General features: G+C 45.7%; 1 protein-coding gene across 1 annotated transcript; it reads left to right on the forward strand.

The window, feature by feature from the left end:
• Positions 1-1,126: 1,126 nt before the first annotated feature.
• Positions 1,127-2,513, forward strand: LOC124690603 (uncharacterized abhydrolase domain-containing protein DDB_G0269086-like). Its single transcript, XM_047223967.1, has one exon. It carries the CDS (start codon positions 1,278-1,280, stop codon positions 2,511-2,513), a length of 1,236 nt encoding a protein of 411 aa, XP_047079923.1. The 5' UTR covers positions 1,127-1,277.
• Positions 2,514-13,540: the final 11,027 nt, after the last annotated feature.

A 13,540-nucleotide genomic window follows, 5' to 3' on the forward strand; every position in this document is an offset into this window, starting at 1 on the left:
AACCTTGGTTTATTAGATCTGACTTGCTTATTGCGAATACTGACTCTCTCACCGAGCTGCTTCTTAAAATGTTACAAATGAACCATCCGCATGCCAATCTCAAAAATATTTTAACTTTTATGTGGTGCATTTGGAAAGCTCGGAATGATTGCTTATTTAACAGGAAAGAGAGTCACCCAAAACAGATCCATCATATAGCAACTGCTATTAACCAAAACATGGAGATGGTGGATGTTCTGCAGGGATTGGAGGACAGGTTACAAGCTGGTGGTGTGCTACGCAATTCTCTCCATGGGGCCAACCGAAGTATAAATTCAGGTAATAGAGATGAGGACCAATCTCAGGTGGTGGCCATCAAGCAAGGAGAAACGATCAAAGGTGATCTCACAATTAGGGGAAGCAAGATATTCTCGGATGCTGCGTGGAAGTCAACAAAAGTTCCAGGTCTACATGGAAGAGCATCTACAGGTCTTGGAGTTCACTGCCAACTTCAGCGACCTGACTTTGAAGCAACGGTACTCATCCAAGCTTCAGCTGACAAGTCACCGTCACCGCTGCATGCAGAAGCACTTGCTCTTCTTCTTGGGGCGCAAATTGCAGAACGGCTTCAATCACATCAAGTTACCTTCCTCACTGATAACTTGACGGTAGCAAGAGCGGCTGCAGCCACAAGAACTACGGATTATCAGGTTCCCTGGGAGATTAGAGAGCAGATTGCACATTACAAACATGCTTCCAGGAAGCTTCAGCCGAAGATTTATCACATCAAAAGAGACATTAATGAAGTTGCCCACAGCTGTGCACATCAGGCAATCAGACAAGCTCAGTCTGCGCCTATTTTTAGTTGTTCTAGTTTAGCTCATCTTCAAAATAACTGCCCTATAGTTCTAGCTCTACAAAATCTCACTCTACAGGGAATTGTACTGCATGCTGTAAACTGTACTTGAGCTGAATGAAAATTTGGCGCCTACGGCGCCTCACACTGTTTAAAAAAAAAAACAAAAAAATGCGGTTGAGCCCACGCGTCATCCACCACCCGCTATATCTCCTTCCCGAATCTTCTAGGACCAACAGGAGACCGCGGGTAACCCGCCCCTTCAGCAAGCAATCCGGAGTTCCAGAAACATCCGACGCCTTCTGGAACCTTCCAACCTCTCCGGATATATAGACCTTCCGGTACCAATCTCTCCCCATCACAAACACATCCAAAATCGTAACCGATTTCAGACGATCGATCTCATCTCAACCTCAACCCCAAGCACAACAAGCCACCGTCAATGGCGTCTCGCGGCTTCTTCGGCTACGACCCCTACGACTACTACTACCCCTCGCCGTCCACCTACACCTACCCCTACGACTCCTACGACTCTTACTACCACCCCCGCCCAGCCCCCGCCCGAGCTCCGGCACGGAGCCAAGGCGCGTTCTTCCGGGACGCCGAGATCCCGGAGCCGATGATGAGGGAGTACGTGCGTCCCAGGCCGACGTCCACTCGACCGGCCTCCATCCCGATCGAAGTCACCGGGCCCGACTCGGAGCCGCCACGGAAGGCCGCGCCGGTTCTGAAGAAGCGGGCGCCGTCGGCGGAGGCGGCGGCGGTGAAGGTGCAGGCGGCGGCGCGCGGCCTCCTGGCGCGGAGGATGATGCGCGAGGTGCGCGCCGTGGAGCGCGAGGCGGAGGCCGTCGCGGCGAGGGTGGCGGCCGAGGCGGAGGCGCTAAGCGCCGACTCGCGTAAGAGGATCGGCGTCGGCGAGGAGCTCATGCGCCTGGTGCTCCGCCTCGACGCCGTGCGCGGCGTCAGGGAGTACCGCAAGAAGGTGACCAGGAAGGTGCTCGCGCTCCAGGATGCCGTCGACGCCCTGGAGGCCACGCCGGCCCACCAGGAGGTGCCGCCCGCGGCCGCGGACGCGGAGTCCATGGCGGCTGACACCGTCGAGATGTCCGAGGCTCACGATGCACTGGAGAGTGGGATGACGCCGGAGTTGCAGCAGCCCGGGGAGCAGATTGGATCGGATTCCTTCTCTGTTGATGCAACACCCACTGAGATGGACATGGAAGTTGACGGTGGCAGAGCAGAGGAGCCGGACTCCGCGGCGACCGAGTCGACTGTTACGGAATCGGTGGCGGCCGGCGAGCAGGCGGAAGGCGATGGCGAGCTCGCGGCAGAGGCGGAAGAGGAATGGGAGATGGTGACGGGAGACGACGCCATCGACGGCGAGCCCAAAGCAGAGCAGCAGGAAGCGGCGGCAGAGGAGACAGAGGAGAAGAAGACGACTGAGGCTGCAACCGCCGAGGGCTTGGACGCGAAGAAGATGATGGAGATGGTGGCGGCGCTGTGCGAGCGGAGCGCGCAGCAGTGCGCGCTGATCGGGGCCCTCGCGGAGCGGGTTGATACCCTTGAGCGCGCCGTCCGGCGGGTGGAGGAAGCCGACCGTCGCCGGCGCAGGATCAAGAAGATCAAGAAGGAGGGCAAGATCGACGGCAAGGCCGGAAACAGCTTTTACAGCGATTGATAGTCAATGTTTTCTTATTTATTATTTATTATTTTCGGTTTCGGTGTGCTTAGTTTGGTTTGTGTTCTTTGATTTTTGGAACAATAAATATCAGATTATGTGAACAAACAAGATTTCATTAGCCAGCCCAAATATCTGTTTTAGACTTTTTAGTGTTACGCCACAATTTCATCAATTTCGGGGGCAATGGGTCATTTCAAGGGATTATTAACGATTTTCTGTAGGATTGGAATCCTGTGAAGGCTGTTTGATTCATAGGATAAAATTCTTCAGCACAATTATAAGAGAAATCCTCCTCCCATCAAGTAAGACATGTCGCAACCTGCATTTGAAGTTTCAGTTTGATTATATGCTGAAGCTTCCGTCGTGAGTATATCCTTTATGTGTGTTTCTGGACTGTGAGGATAATTTGATAGAATGTGATGCAGATGTGCGTCTTTTTACGGGGACAACTTGGGTGGGATCTTGCTTTAGATAGGATCTATGAGATCAAATTTTTGAAGACGAAAAACATGTTCAAAAATTCTCAAAAAAATTGACAAGCTACATCTATGTTATATATGCAACGCCAAAAAAATCGCTGCTTCAAATTCAACATAAATTTAGAGAGCTAAAAAAGATAAACCTGGGAATGAATAGTGTAAAACTATTCACCCAAAGCTGACACTATTTATAATAGAATTTTTTTTTTGTTTCTCTAAAAGTAGATTGAGTTATGAGCTGATTTTTTTTAGAGTTGTAGATACAGTCCATAAGTATGTTGTATAATTTTGTTTGATTCTTTCGCATTTCATAAATATGCTTTTATGATCTGATCTTATAGTCTCACCTAACGAGAAGATCTTATACAAGTCTCACCCGTCTTTTTACACGACCATTGGACATAGGTCTAGAAATATGCAACTGTGGTGAGTGGAGCTTTATCAGCGCGCTGCTTATGTACACATAACATTTCTTGCTTTTTTTTAGCCTAAATTTTTATTTCAAAGTATGGGTACAGTAGTATGTAAAAGTTTACAATGATGGTCAGATAAGGTCCATACATGAATCAACCATAGAACAATGAGGCACATAAATAGATTAGCCATTATCTATTCTATTAATATGTCGCCATCCGGTAGCCTGAAAAAAGAAGTCCTTAGCAATCATCAGTAGTCGGTTGCCTCCAGTATCCATATCCCCCCGCTGATCCTCCGGGAGAAGGAAAGCCCACAGCTGAACCCAATGAACAGCTCGCCGAATAACCGGCCAAAATTTAGTGCCCTTTTGTTCATTAAAAAAATCATTTCGAGTTCTCCAAATAGACCAACAAAGAGATGAAACGCCAATACGAATCCTATCTTTGTTAACCTTTCGCACTCCATTTAACCAATTACAAAACATATTAGTGATATTCATCGGTGGTGGAATATTGTAAGCTAGATAAACCATGCGCTATACAATTTTGGCAAAAGGGGAGGCAAGAAAGAAATGGTTGACTATCTCAGCAGAATCACAAAAACAACATTTTTGACACCCATTTCACTTCCTCTTAGCCAGATTGACTTTAGTTAGGACTTTATTACTAAGGAACCACATGAAAACTTTGATTTTTAAGGGAATCTTTAATTTCCACAAGTATTTTCAAAGAAATCTAGTATGATCATCCATCAAATCTAGATACATCGATTTAACAGTAAACAAACCAGAATCCGTGAGTCTCCAAACAAACCTATCAGACACAGTCGATAAAGTGACTAAAATTAACTGCTCACATAGATGCAGCAACTGACCCCACTTGTGGTCATTTAGACCCCTTCTAAATGAAATATTGATAGGTGTATGAGCGAGTACCGTGGAAACCAAAACATGTTTATGTTGCACAATATTGTATAGAGAAGGATATTGTTGTGCCAGAGGCAAATCCCCCATCCAGACATCCTCCAAAAAACGCACAGTTGTGATGTTTCCAATTTTAAAATACCCCCTAGTGAAAAAAATCATGTTTCACACGCATCAGAGACCTTTCCAAAAAGGAGAATCTGTGGACTTGATCTCAACTTTTGCCAGCATTTTATTTTTAAGATATTTATTGTGCAATAATTGTTGCCACAGTCCTTCCTCAGTTGTGAGCTTAAACAACCATTTACTGAGCAGACATCTATTTTTTTAAACTCAAGCACTTCAATCCCAAGCCCCCTTGCTCTTTTGGTCTGCATACCATATTCCATTTTGAGTATATTTTTTTTATTCTCAACGGATTGCCAAAATAAATTGGAACGATAATAATCTAACCTTTTCCTAACCCCTTTTGAAATCTCCAAAAAAAAAAGAGCATAAACATTGGTAAGCTTGTTAAAACTGAATTTATAAGTACAAGCCTATCTCCGTACGATAGCATTTTGCTGCGCCAGCATCCAAGCTTCGAAACAAAATGACTCTCTACCGGATTCCACTCCGCATTATGAAGGGTTATATGATGTATGGGTACACCCAAGTATCTAAATGGTAAAGCACAAGATTCACAACCAAAGATTTGCATATATTGATGCTCCACCTCTTTCGCTTTGCCAAAACAAAAAAAAAACACTTTTATGAAAGTTAATCTTTAGCCAGATAATTATTCAAAAATACATAGAATCAACTTCATATTAATAGCCTTAGCAGTATCATGTTCCATGAACAAACTGGTATCATCTACATATTGAAGAATGGACACACCCCCGTCAACCAGATTTATCATGTCATATTAAATATATTTCACATGCTCAACTTCAGTACATGTGCCCAACGGTATTTCACATGCCCAATGATATTGACATACTCCTTCCTTGCAAAAGTGTGTGCGTATAAGTTCTTTCAAATGTCAAACGAGTAAAGTTTAATAAAGCTTATAGAAAAAATATCAATATCTAGAATATGAAGACAATATCATTAGGTTCATCATGGTGTATATTTTCATGGTAATGTAGATATGGGTAACTTTTTCAATAAACTTGGTCTAGCTCTCTACATCGTTTGATATTTTATTAAAACTTATATGAACTACAGTGTGGTAAGAAGGGAACATTTGTTCATAGTTCCGGTCAAATGTAAAAGAGCAAAGGGAGTAATCCCACGAAATCTTAATCATTCATGATTGGTGCAAAAATAATCCAATTATGGCGGGACCGACATTACTTTCTAGTTTAATTCCAGTTCTAAGGCATTTTCTTAATCCGAGCAAATATAAAAGATGTCTTTGTATGCTTTCTGCACCTCGTGATGTCCATTCACTTTGATATGATTTACTATTATTTTCAATATTCTTTCAGTATCTTTCTAGTTGAGCAGATGAAAAGATTTTTATTGTCATGGTTTGTAAGTAATTGCTTATATAGGATTATGATGTGCCCACTCCTATCTGCTACAACTATGTTGACAGACAATCAAGTTCAAAATAACAAACAGATGAAATTTTCATCGTCTTCACTTGTTCATTGATTTATGATTGCACTTAATAGTACAACTAGGCGCTGTGGAGCTTTCCATAGAGCCAGGGGCCATGGCCCCCCATTACAGACTGCTGAATACCCGTGAGCTGCCATGGTCCGACAAATTTAGACATATATACACTGGTGGAAAAACAGGCTTCGGGTGAGCCCCATAAGTCGCGATGCTGCAGAAACCGCGACTAATGGTACCTTTAGTCGCGGTTCGGGAGGCGAACCGCGACCAAAGGCTCGGGCCCGGGCGCTCGGTGGCCAGCCGGTGCACGTGGGGGCTTTAGTCGCGGCTGGCCGGGCCAACCGCGACTAAAGGTGCCCGAAGGCCTTTAGTCGCGGTTGGCCGAGCCAACCGGGACTAAAGCCCCTCCCCTATATATACCCACCCAGCAGCCAACACTTAGCCATTTGGTGCCATTCTCTTCACAAGCTTCACAAGTGGGTGTTAGGTTTGCTTTTGATTCCTCTTATGCACATAAGGTGTTTGATGAAATGCCCCAAGAGCATGAAACAAACATGATATGAAGTGTTGGAGCCACACTTGAGCTTTCTCATTTATTTTTTCCTCCTCGATCGCGGTTAGCAACTTGAACCTTTGATGTGTCGTTGATAAAATGTGCATGTGCATGTGTGTAGTTCATTGTTTAATTTATATTGTTTGTAGCTAGTTAGTTTAACAAATGCATGATGGTTAATTATATATTTTATATTATAATAATGCAGATGAATCGACAATGGATGTACGGTAACCGACTCTCCGGCGAGTTCAGTGCGGGTTTGAAAGATTTCCTCGTAGTGGCTAATGCGAACAAGCAGTGGGGTTTTGTTATCTCGTCCATGTGTTAAATGTAAGAATCGAATGGTTACTCTTCCTCAAGAGATGTTCACATGCACCTGCTCGGCACGGTTTCATGCCAAGCTATAATTGTTGGACCAAGCATGGAGAAAGAGGGATTATAATGGAAGAAGATGAAGAAGGGGATGATTTCATCGATGAAAGCTATCTTGCTCATTTCGGTGATACTTTCATGGAGGATGTCGAAGGTGAAGGGGAAGGTGAAGGGGAAGGTGAAGAAGAGGCACGTGATGATGATCCCGTTGATGATCTTGGTCGGACCATTGCTGATGCACGGAGACGCTGCGAAACTGAAAAAGAGAGGGAGAATTTGGATCGCATGTTAGAGGATCACGGGAAGGCGCTGTACCCCGGATGCGATGATGGTCTGAAAAAGCTGGGCTGCACACTCGGATTTGCTTGAGATGGAAGGCACAGACAGGTGTAGCTGACTCGGCATTTGAAAACTTGCTGAAAATGTTGAAGAATATGTTTCCAAAGAATAACGAGTTGCCCGCCACTACGTACGAAGCAAAGAAGGTTGTCTCGCCCTCTAGGTTTAGAGGTTCGAAGATACATGCATGCATCAACGATCGCATCCTCTACCGCGGTGAATACGAGAATTTGAATGAATGCCCGGTATGCACCGCATTGCGTTATAAGATCGAGGCGATGACCCCGGTGACGATGTTGAGGGCCGGAAACCCGGGAAGAGGGTTCCCGCCAAGGTGATGTGGTATGCTCCTATAATACCACGGTTGAAACGTCTGTTCAGGAACAAAGAGCATGCCAAGTTGTTGCGATGGCACAAAGAGGACCGTAAGTCGGACGGGGAGTTGAGACACCCCGCGGATGGAACGCAATGGAGAAAGATCGACAGAGAGTTCAAAGATTTTGCAGTGACGCAAGGAACATAAGATTTGGTCTAAGTACGGATGGCATGAATCCTTTTGGCGAGCGAGCTCCAGCCATAGTACCTGGCCCGTGACTCTATGCATCTACAACCTTCCTCCTTGGTTGTGCATGAAGCGGAAGTTCATTATGATGCCGGTGCTCATCCAAGGTCCGAAGCAACCCGGCAACGACATCGATGTGTACCTAAGGCCATTAGTTGATGAACTTTTACAGCTGTAGGGCAGACCCGGTGTCCGTGTGTGGGATGAGCACAAAGAAGAGGAATTTGACCTACGAGCGTTGCTTTTCGTAACCATCAACGATTGGCCTGCTCTTAGTAACCTTTCGGGACTCGTCAAATAAGGGATACAATGCATGCACGCACTTGCTTACATGAGGCTGAAAGTGTACATTTGCCAAATTGTAAGAAGAACGTGTACCTTGGGCATCGTCGATTTCTTCCGAAAGGTCATCCGAGTAAGAAAGAAAGGCAAGCATTACAACGGCAAGGCAGATCACCGGCCGAAGCCTGCGGAACACACTCGGTGCTGAGGTATTTGATATGGTCAAGGGTTTGAAAGTCATCTTTGGAAAGGGTCCTGGCGGACAATCGGTTCCGAAGGGAGCCGACGGGCACGTAGCCATGTGGAAGAAGAAATCTATATTCCGGGAGCTAGAATATTGGAAAGTCCTAGAAGTCCGCTCCGCAATCGACGTGATGCACGTTACGAAGAATATTTGCGTGAACATCCTAAGCTTCTTGGGCGTGTATGGGAAGTCAAATGATACAAAGGAAGCACGGCAGGACCGAGCAAAGTTTGAAAGACCACGATGACCGGCATCCGGAACTGTTTCAAGGTCGTGCCAGCTACGCTCTGACCAAAGAAGAGAAGGTCATCTTTTTTGAATGCCTGAGCAGTATGAAGGTCCCGTCAGGATTCTCGTCCAATATAAAGGGAACTTAGTGTCGAGGAAAATGCAGCGGCCGTGGCTGCTCAGCATGAGAAATGGAAGGAGGAGTGCAAGAAGAAAAGAGAGGGCGAGCCCAAGCCAGTATATTCTGACAAGCAAAAGCAGTGGGCTAAGTCATTTTTGAACACACCGTCCCAAGCCGAGAAGAATCTGCTCGACGACTATTTACGTGAACTTCGTAGGCAAGCACTCGCGTTCAAGAGGAACCAAGAGTTGGCGGAGAAGAAAGCCTTGGAGGACGAGGCCGAGTCAAAATTAGAAAGGGGAAAGAAGTTGCCCAGCTCGGGAACAAAGTAAACAATCGATCGCCCCGCTCATAGTGCAAGCCGCCGATCCGGATGCCCCCGATATCATAGCAGCTGCGGCAGCACATGGATTGACTGTAACGAGTGCCAGAGAACAAGCGGCTGACTTAGGTATCACTCTTCGTGCACTGCTAGGCCTTGATGAGGCGCCAATGAAGGACGTAGTATTTACATATGTGAAGAATGGCCCTCTCGTCGAGCCTGCGCAGAAGAGGATCTACCTCGACAAATGAAAGGTCTGCTAAATTGGTACAAGGGTTACATAAAACATAAAAACGCCAAAGAGTATATCTATGCGGAAGTTAGATATGAGCATCACTTCAAACATTACTCGGGTACAAATTCATCCGAGTGAATTGTTCCAGCTGTTCAATCTGCGCGACCTCGACAAATCTATCATCGGTTGCTACGTTACGTAAGTGATTTATTAATTTCTACCCCATCTCGTTCATTGCCTCGCACTATATATATATATATATTGTCCTAACTATCTTGTTGTGTACGCTATTATGCGGAATGAAGAAGCGGGAAATGCGAATAAGGAACATCCATGATGTTGGGTTCATTGACCCACACATCGTTAATTCACATGTGTTAGAACACCACCCCGCCGACGTGGAGGATGACTCGTGGCGGTTTATTAGAAAACAGCAACGGAAAAGTGATATTCTATTTCCTTACCATTTTGGGTGAGTGTTTCGTCTTGAGCACATTCTCTTTTGTTTACTCCATGCATGGTATGTGGCTAATCGATGAGTTATGCATGACTGTGCATGTATCGTGTCCGTCAGGTTCCACTGGATTCTTATGGTAATTAAAGTTCGGACCTCCTCGGTTCTCGTCCACGACTCTCTCGAATATGGATCCGGCGCTTTGGGGCGACATGAGAAAAATGATGCAAAAGTAATTATTTTCATTCATTTGCGCTCTATATCGATCGGCCTATTTCGTTCATCATTTCCTAATATCAAGTAACTAATTAATAACTCTCTTGTTTATTTAATTTTCTTTGCCTCGTAGGGTTTGGAGACGGTTCGTAGATACCAAGGTCGGTGAATTCAAAAAAGAGCTACATTTTAAAATGGCGAGTGCGGACGGTCGGGGATATTCAGCCACCGGGAACCAATCTATGTGGATACTATGTTTGTGAGAGGATCCGGAGATACCGCAATGAGCGGGACCGAAGTGTGAGAACAACATCCCGAGGAATAACCTCCGGAAGACGCTTAGTCCGAAGCTCGCTTCCGACCACTTCAAGAGGAACTAGCTGGATGGTTGGCGAGGGAAGTCATCGATCCTAGAGGAGAACACTATTACGATGACGTAGAACTTTATATGCACCAGAATTTGTAACTAACTTGTTCAAAATTGTATATGGTCATCCGATATTGAATATATATTGTATATGGTCATCCGATATTGAATATATATTGTATATTCCTCTTGAATTCTTTTTGGTTCTAATTTCAAATTTGTTTGAAATTGTACATTCATATGCATGTATGTATACAGTACCGTACAATATGTGAAACTCCTTCAAAATTAAAACCCAAAAAAAATAAAACAATACAAATTAAAAAGAAACCAGATTTAGGGGAGGGGGCTAAAACCCTAAACCTCGCGGAGGCCTTTAGTCGCGGTTGGCCGGAAGAACCGCGACTAAAGGTCCTCCGCCCCAGCGCCGCCCTGCGGCCCACGTGGACGGGCCTTTAGTCGCGGTTCGTAAGGAACCGCGACTAAAGGGGGGGGCCTTTAGTCGCGATACTTTGGTCGCGGTTGCGCCACCGCGACTAATGGCAGTTGCCAACCGCGACCAAAGCCCCTTTTTCCACCAGTGATACATTGATTAAAACATCAAGAATTTACGATATATGTATCACATTTATCTCAGTGACTATCATGTGTGACCCTTTCAAAAAAATTGTTTGTGTTGACACATTTACCATGCCATCACGTTCGCTTGCAAATTAATATATATCATCCATGGAAAAAACGAGAGTATATACAACTATCCATGGAAAAAAGCAGCAGAGAGGTAGGCGTGAGTGGTCTATGGTCATAGCGAAGTGCGCGTCTAATCTCATTCCGTGGAAGCGTTTTGCCCTTGGGCGAGAGAATTTTTAAACTTGTAGACTCCATTCCTCTCTTCTTCGTACTCTTCCTTCGTGGTCCAACTCCTTCCTCGCGTCCTCAGAGTTCAGAGAAGCACAACAGGAACATCACCTAGCTAGCAGCATCATACATGCATGCGCGTGGTAGCCTCACACGGAAATGGATTGACATGCAGCAACGGCATACATGGCGTGGCCGTCTAGTCCTGCACATCCCTCTACCCTTAATTCCATCCGAGATCGTCTCTTCGATGGATGTGCATCTGGAACAACAACACTGCAGAGGCCGCGTAAGATCGTGGGGGCAGGAGGAGACCGATGGAGACAAGACACAAATAGACCGTCCGGACGGTGACGCCCTATGATGACGTATATATAGGTTTTGAAGTAGATCAGAGTCCGGACTCGAAGTCTCGAACAAGTACGTCAACCGATTTTTTGTTGCCGATCCATCGGGAGGAGATGCCCCAAGGTTTTATGCTGTGCGTGGGTCGATAGCTGGTATTTCTGAACTTACCATTGTCGTTTTTGAATTTAATAGTAAAGATAATACTCAAAATTATCATTAATTTTGAGCCTAAAATCTCAAATATTAATCAAAGATTAAGCGTGATTGCTATTCTTAGCCTCCTCAACAATCTTTGTCGAAATTCCACGTATGGTTTTACCATGCTCTTCCAAGCCCTCCATGGCGAAGATGAGCGTGATGGCGACGTCATACAGAGAATTTAGGGCATCTCCAGTGGCGCGACGCAAACGAACGTTGAGCGACCGTTTGTGTCCGGCGTGATCGGAAATACGTCTGGCACCACCTCCAGCGGGACGACGCATAGTTACCGGGCTGTCCGCGGAGGGCTTGCGTCTCCGCGGACGCTCGGCGGTCACGCGGAGCGTCCTCCATTTGTTACCCGGTCCCGCAAGTCAGGGACAGCGAAATCGACCGCTTCGATTTGCTAATTTTTCCCCTTCTTTGTTGCCCTAGTGCGATTTGGATGGCAGGGTGCGTATAGCGGGCATGATGAGGGAAAAACTGTCATTCTTGAAGCTGTCATATCTCAAGATTTATGGATTTGGCATTCGTTCTTTAGCATGGCCGGTTCCAACAATGATATCAATGTGTTGCACCGATCACCGGTTTTCAACCGGCTCATGCAAGGCAAAGCTCCCCGGGTGAGCTATGAGATCAATGGAAATGCATATGACAAGCCATATTATCTTGCTAATGGCATCTACCCTGACTGGGCCACATTGGTTAATACTGTCTGTAATCCAAACTCTGAGAAGACGAGGAGGTTTGCCAAGATGCAAGAGGCTTGCAGGAAAGATGTGGAGCGCGGATTTGGTGTGCTCCAAGCTCGGTGGGCAATTATTCGTCACCCGGCAAGAACATGGTCCCTGAAGACCATGCATGAGGTGATGACATGCTGCGTGATCATGCACAACATGATCGTTGAGAACGAGCATCCTGATGGCCGCAATGAGAACCACTGGGAATTCCAAGGTGAGCTGGTGGCGCCACTTCGTGGAGCTTCATCTTGGCAGGACTATCTACATATCAATGTAGAAGTCACTAACGAGAACGTCTCCAAACAGTTACAGACGGATCTGATTGAGCATCAGTGGACATTGGCTGGCCATGAAGATCATGCCTAGAGAAATACTATCTTAATTTTATGTAGAGTTTTAAAAATTTAAATGTAATAAGTATGACTTTGTTGAATTTCTTATTGTTGTTTCGAATGCAAACGCCGAAATGCGTCGGGCCGCTGGAGCCACCCCTAGGTGCAAACGGACGCGCGGACAAAAACGGTCTGTCTCGCGTCCGCCGCGCGACGTCGCGCCGCTGGAGGTGCCCTTAGTTTCATCTGCAAAATCATGACCAGGTGACAAAAATAGAAAAATGAAGTGTCTCCGTGAAATGAAGTCTTCTTAGTTGGGCCAGGGGGGGGGGGGGGCATGACCCTCCTACCTCATAGATTTTTTTCCATACTATGTATTTACCATTTTTACAGAATATTTTGCAAAATGCTTAAGTTTTCTATTATTTTGCCTAAGTCAAGCTCCCCCGTTGCTGAGGCTACAGAAAGGAAGCTTGGTGTTGTATAAGTATCATATATGAAGCTCCAAGCAATGCAAAATGCCAAAGATGTGGGAAGTGTGTTGTTATATGCCTGTGCTGGAGACATGAAAAATAACATTGACCAACAGGGGAATGATCCCTCCCTTAGTTATACGTTGTTAGGTAGGATGAGACTCTCCCCGCGGATGGACGCGGATGGATGATAACCCGGTTTATTCGCCCCTCCTGCGAAATTACCGCGGATGGAGATTTAAACCCGGGTGGGCTAGCTGCACACTCGCTTGCCTTCCCACTGAGCTAGAACTCAGTTCTCGAGACATGAAAAATAGTTAAGAGTATTATTTACCTGTTCTGTGTTTGCAAGTG

Source organism: Lolium rigidum, chromosome 2, assembly GCF_022539505.1.
Source record: "Lolium rigidum isolate FL_2022 chromosome 2, APGP_CSIRO_Lrig_0.1, whole genome shotgun sequence".
Lineage (NCBI taxonomy): Eukaryota > Viridiplantae > Streptophyta > Magnoliopsida > Poales > Poaceae > Lolium > Lolium rigidum.

Coding starts and splice junctions, on each gene's coding strand:
- LOC124690603 (XM_047223967.1), top strand. CDS start 1,278: ATGGCGTCTCGCGGCTTCTTCGGCTACGACCCCTACGACTACTACTAC.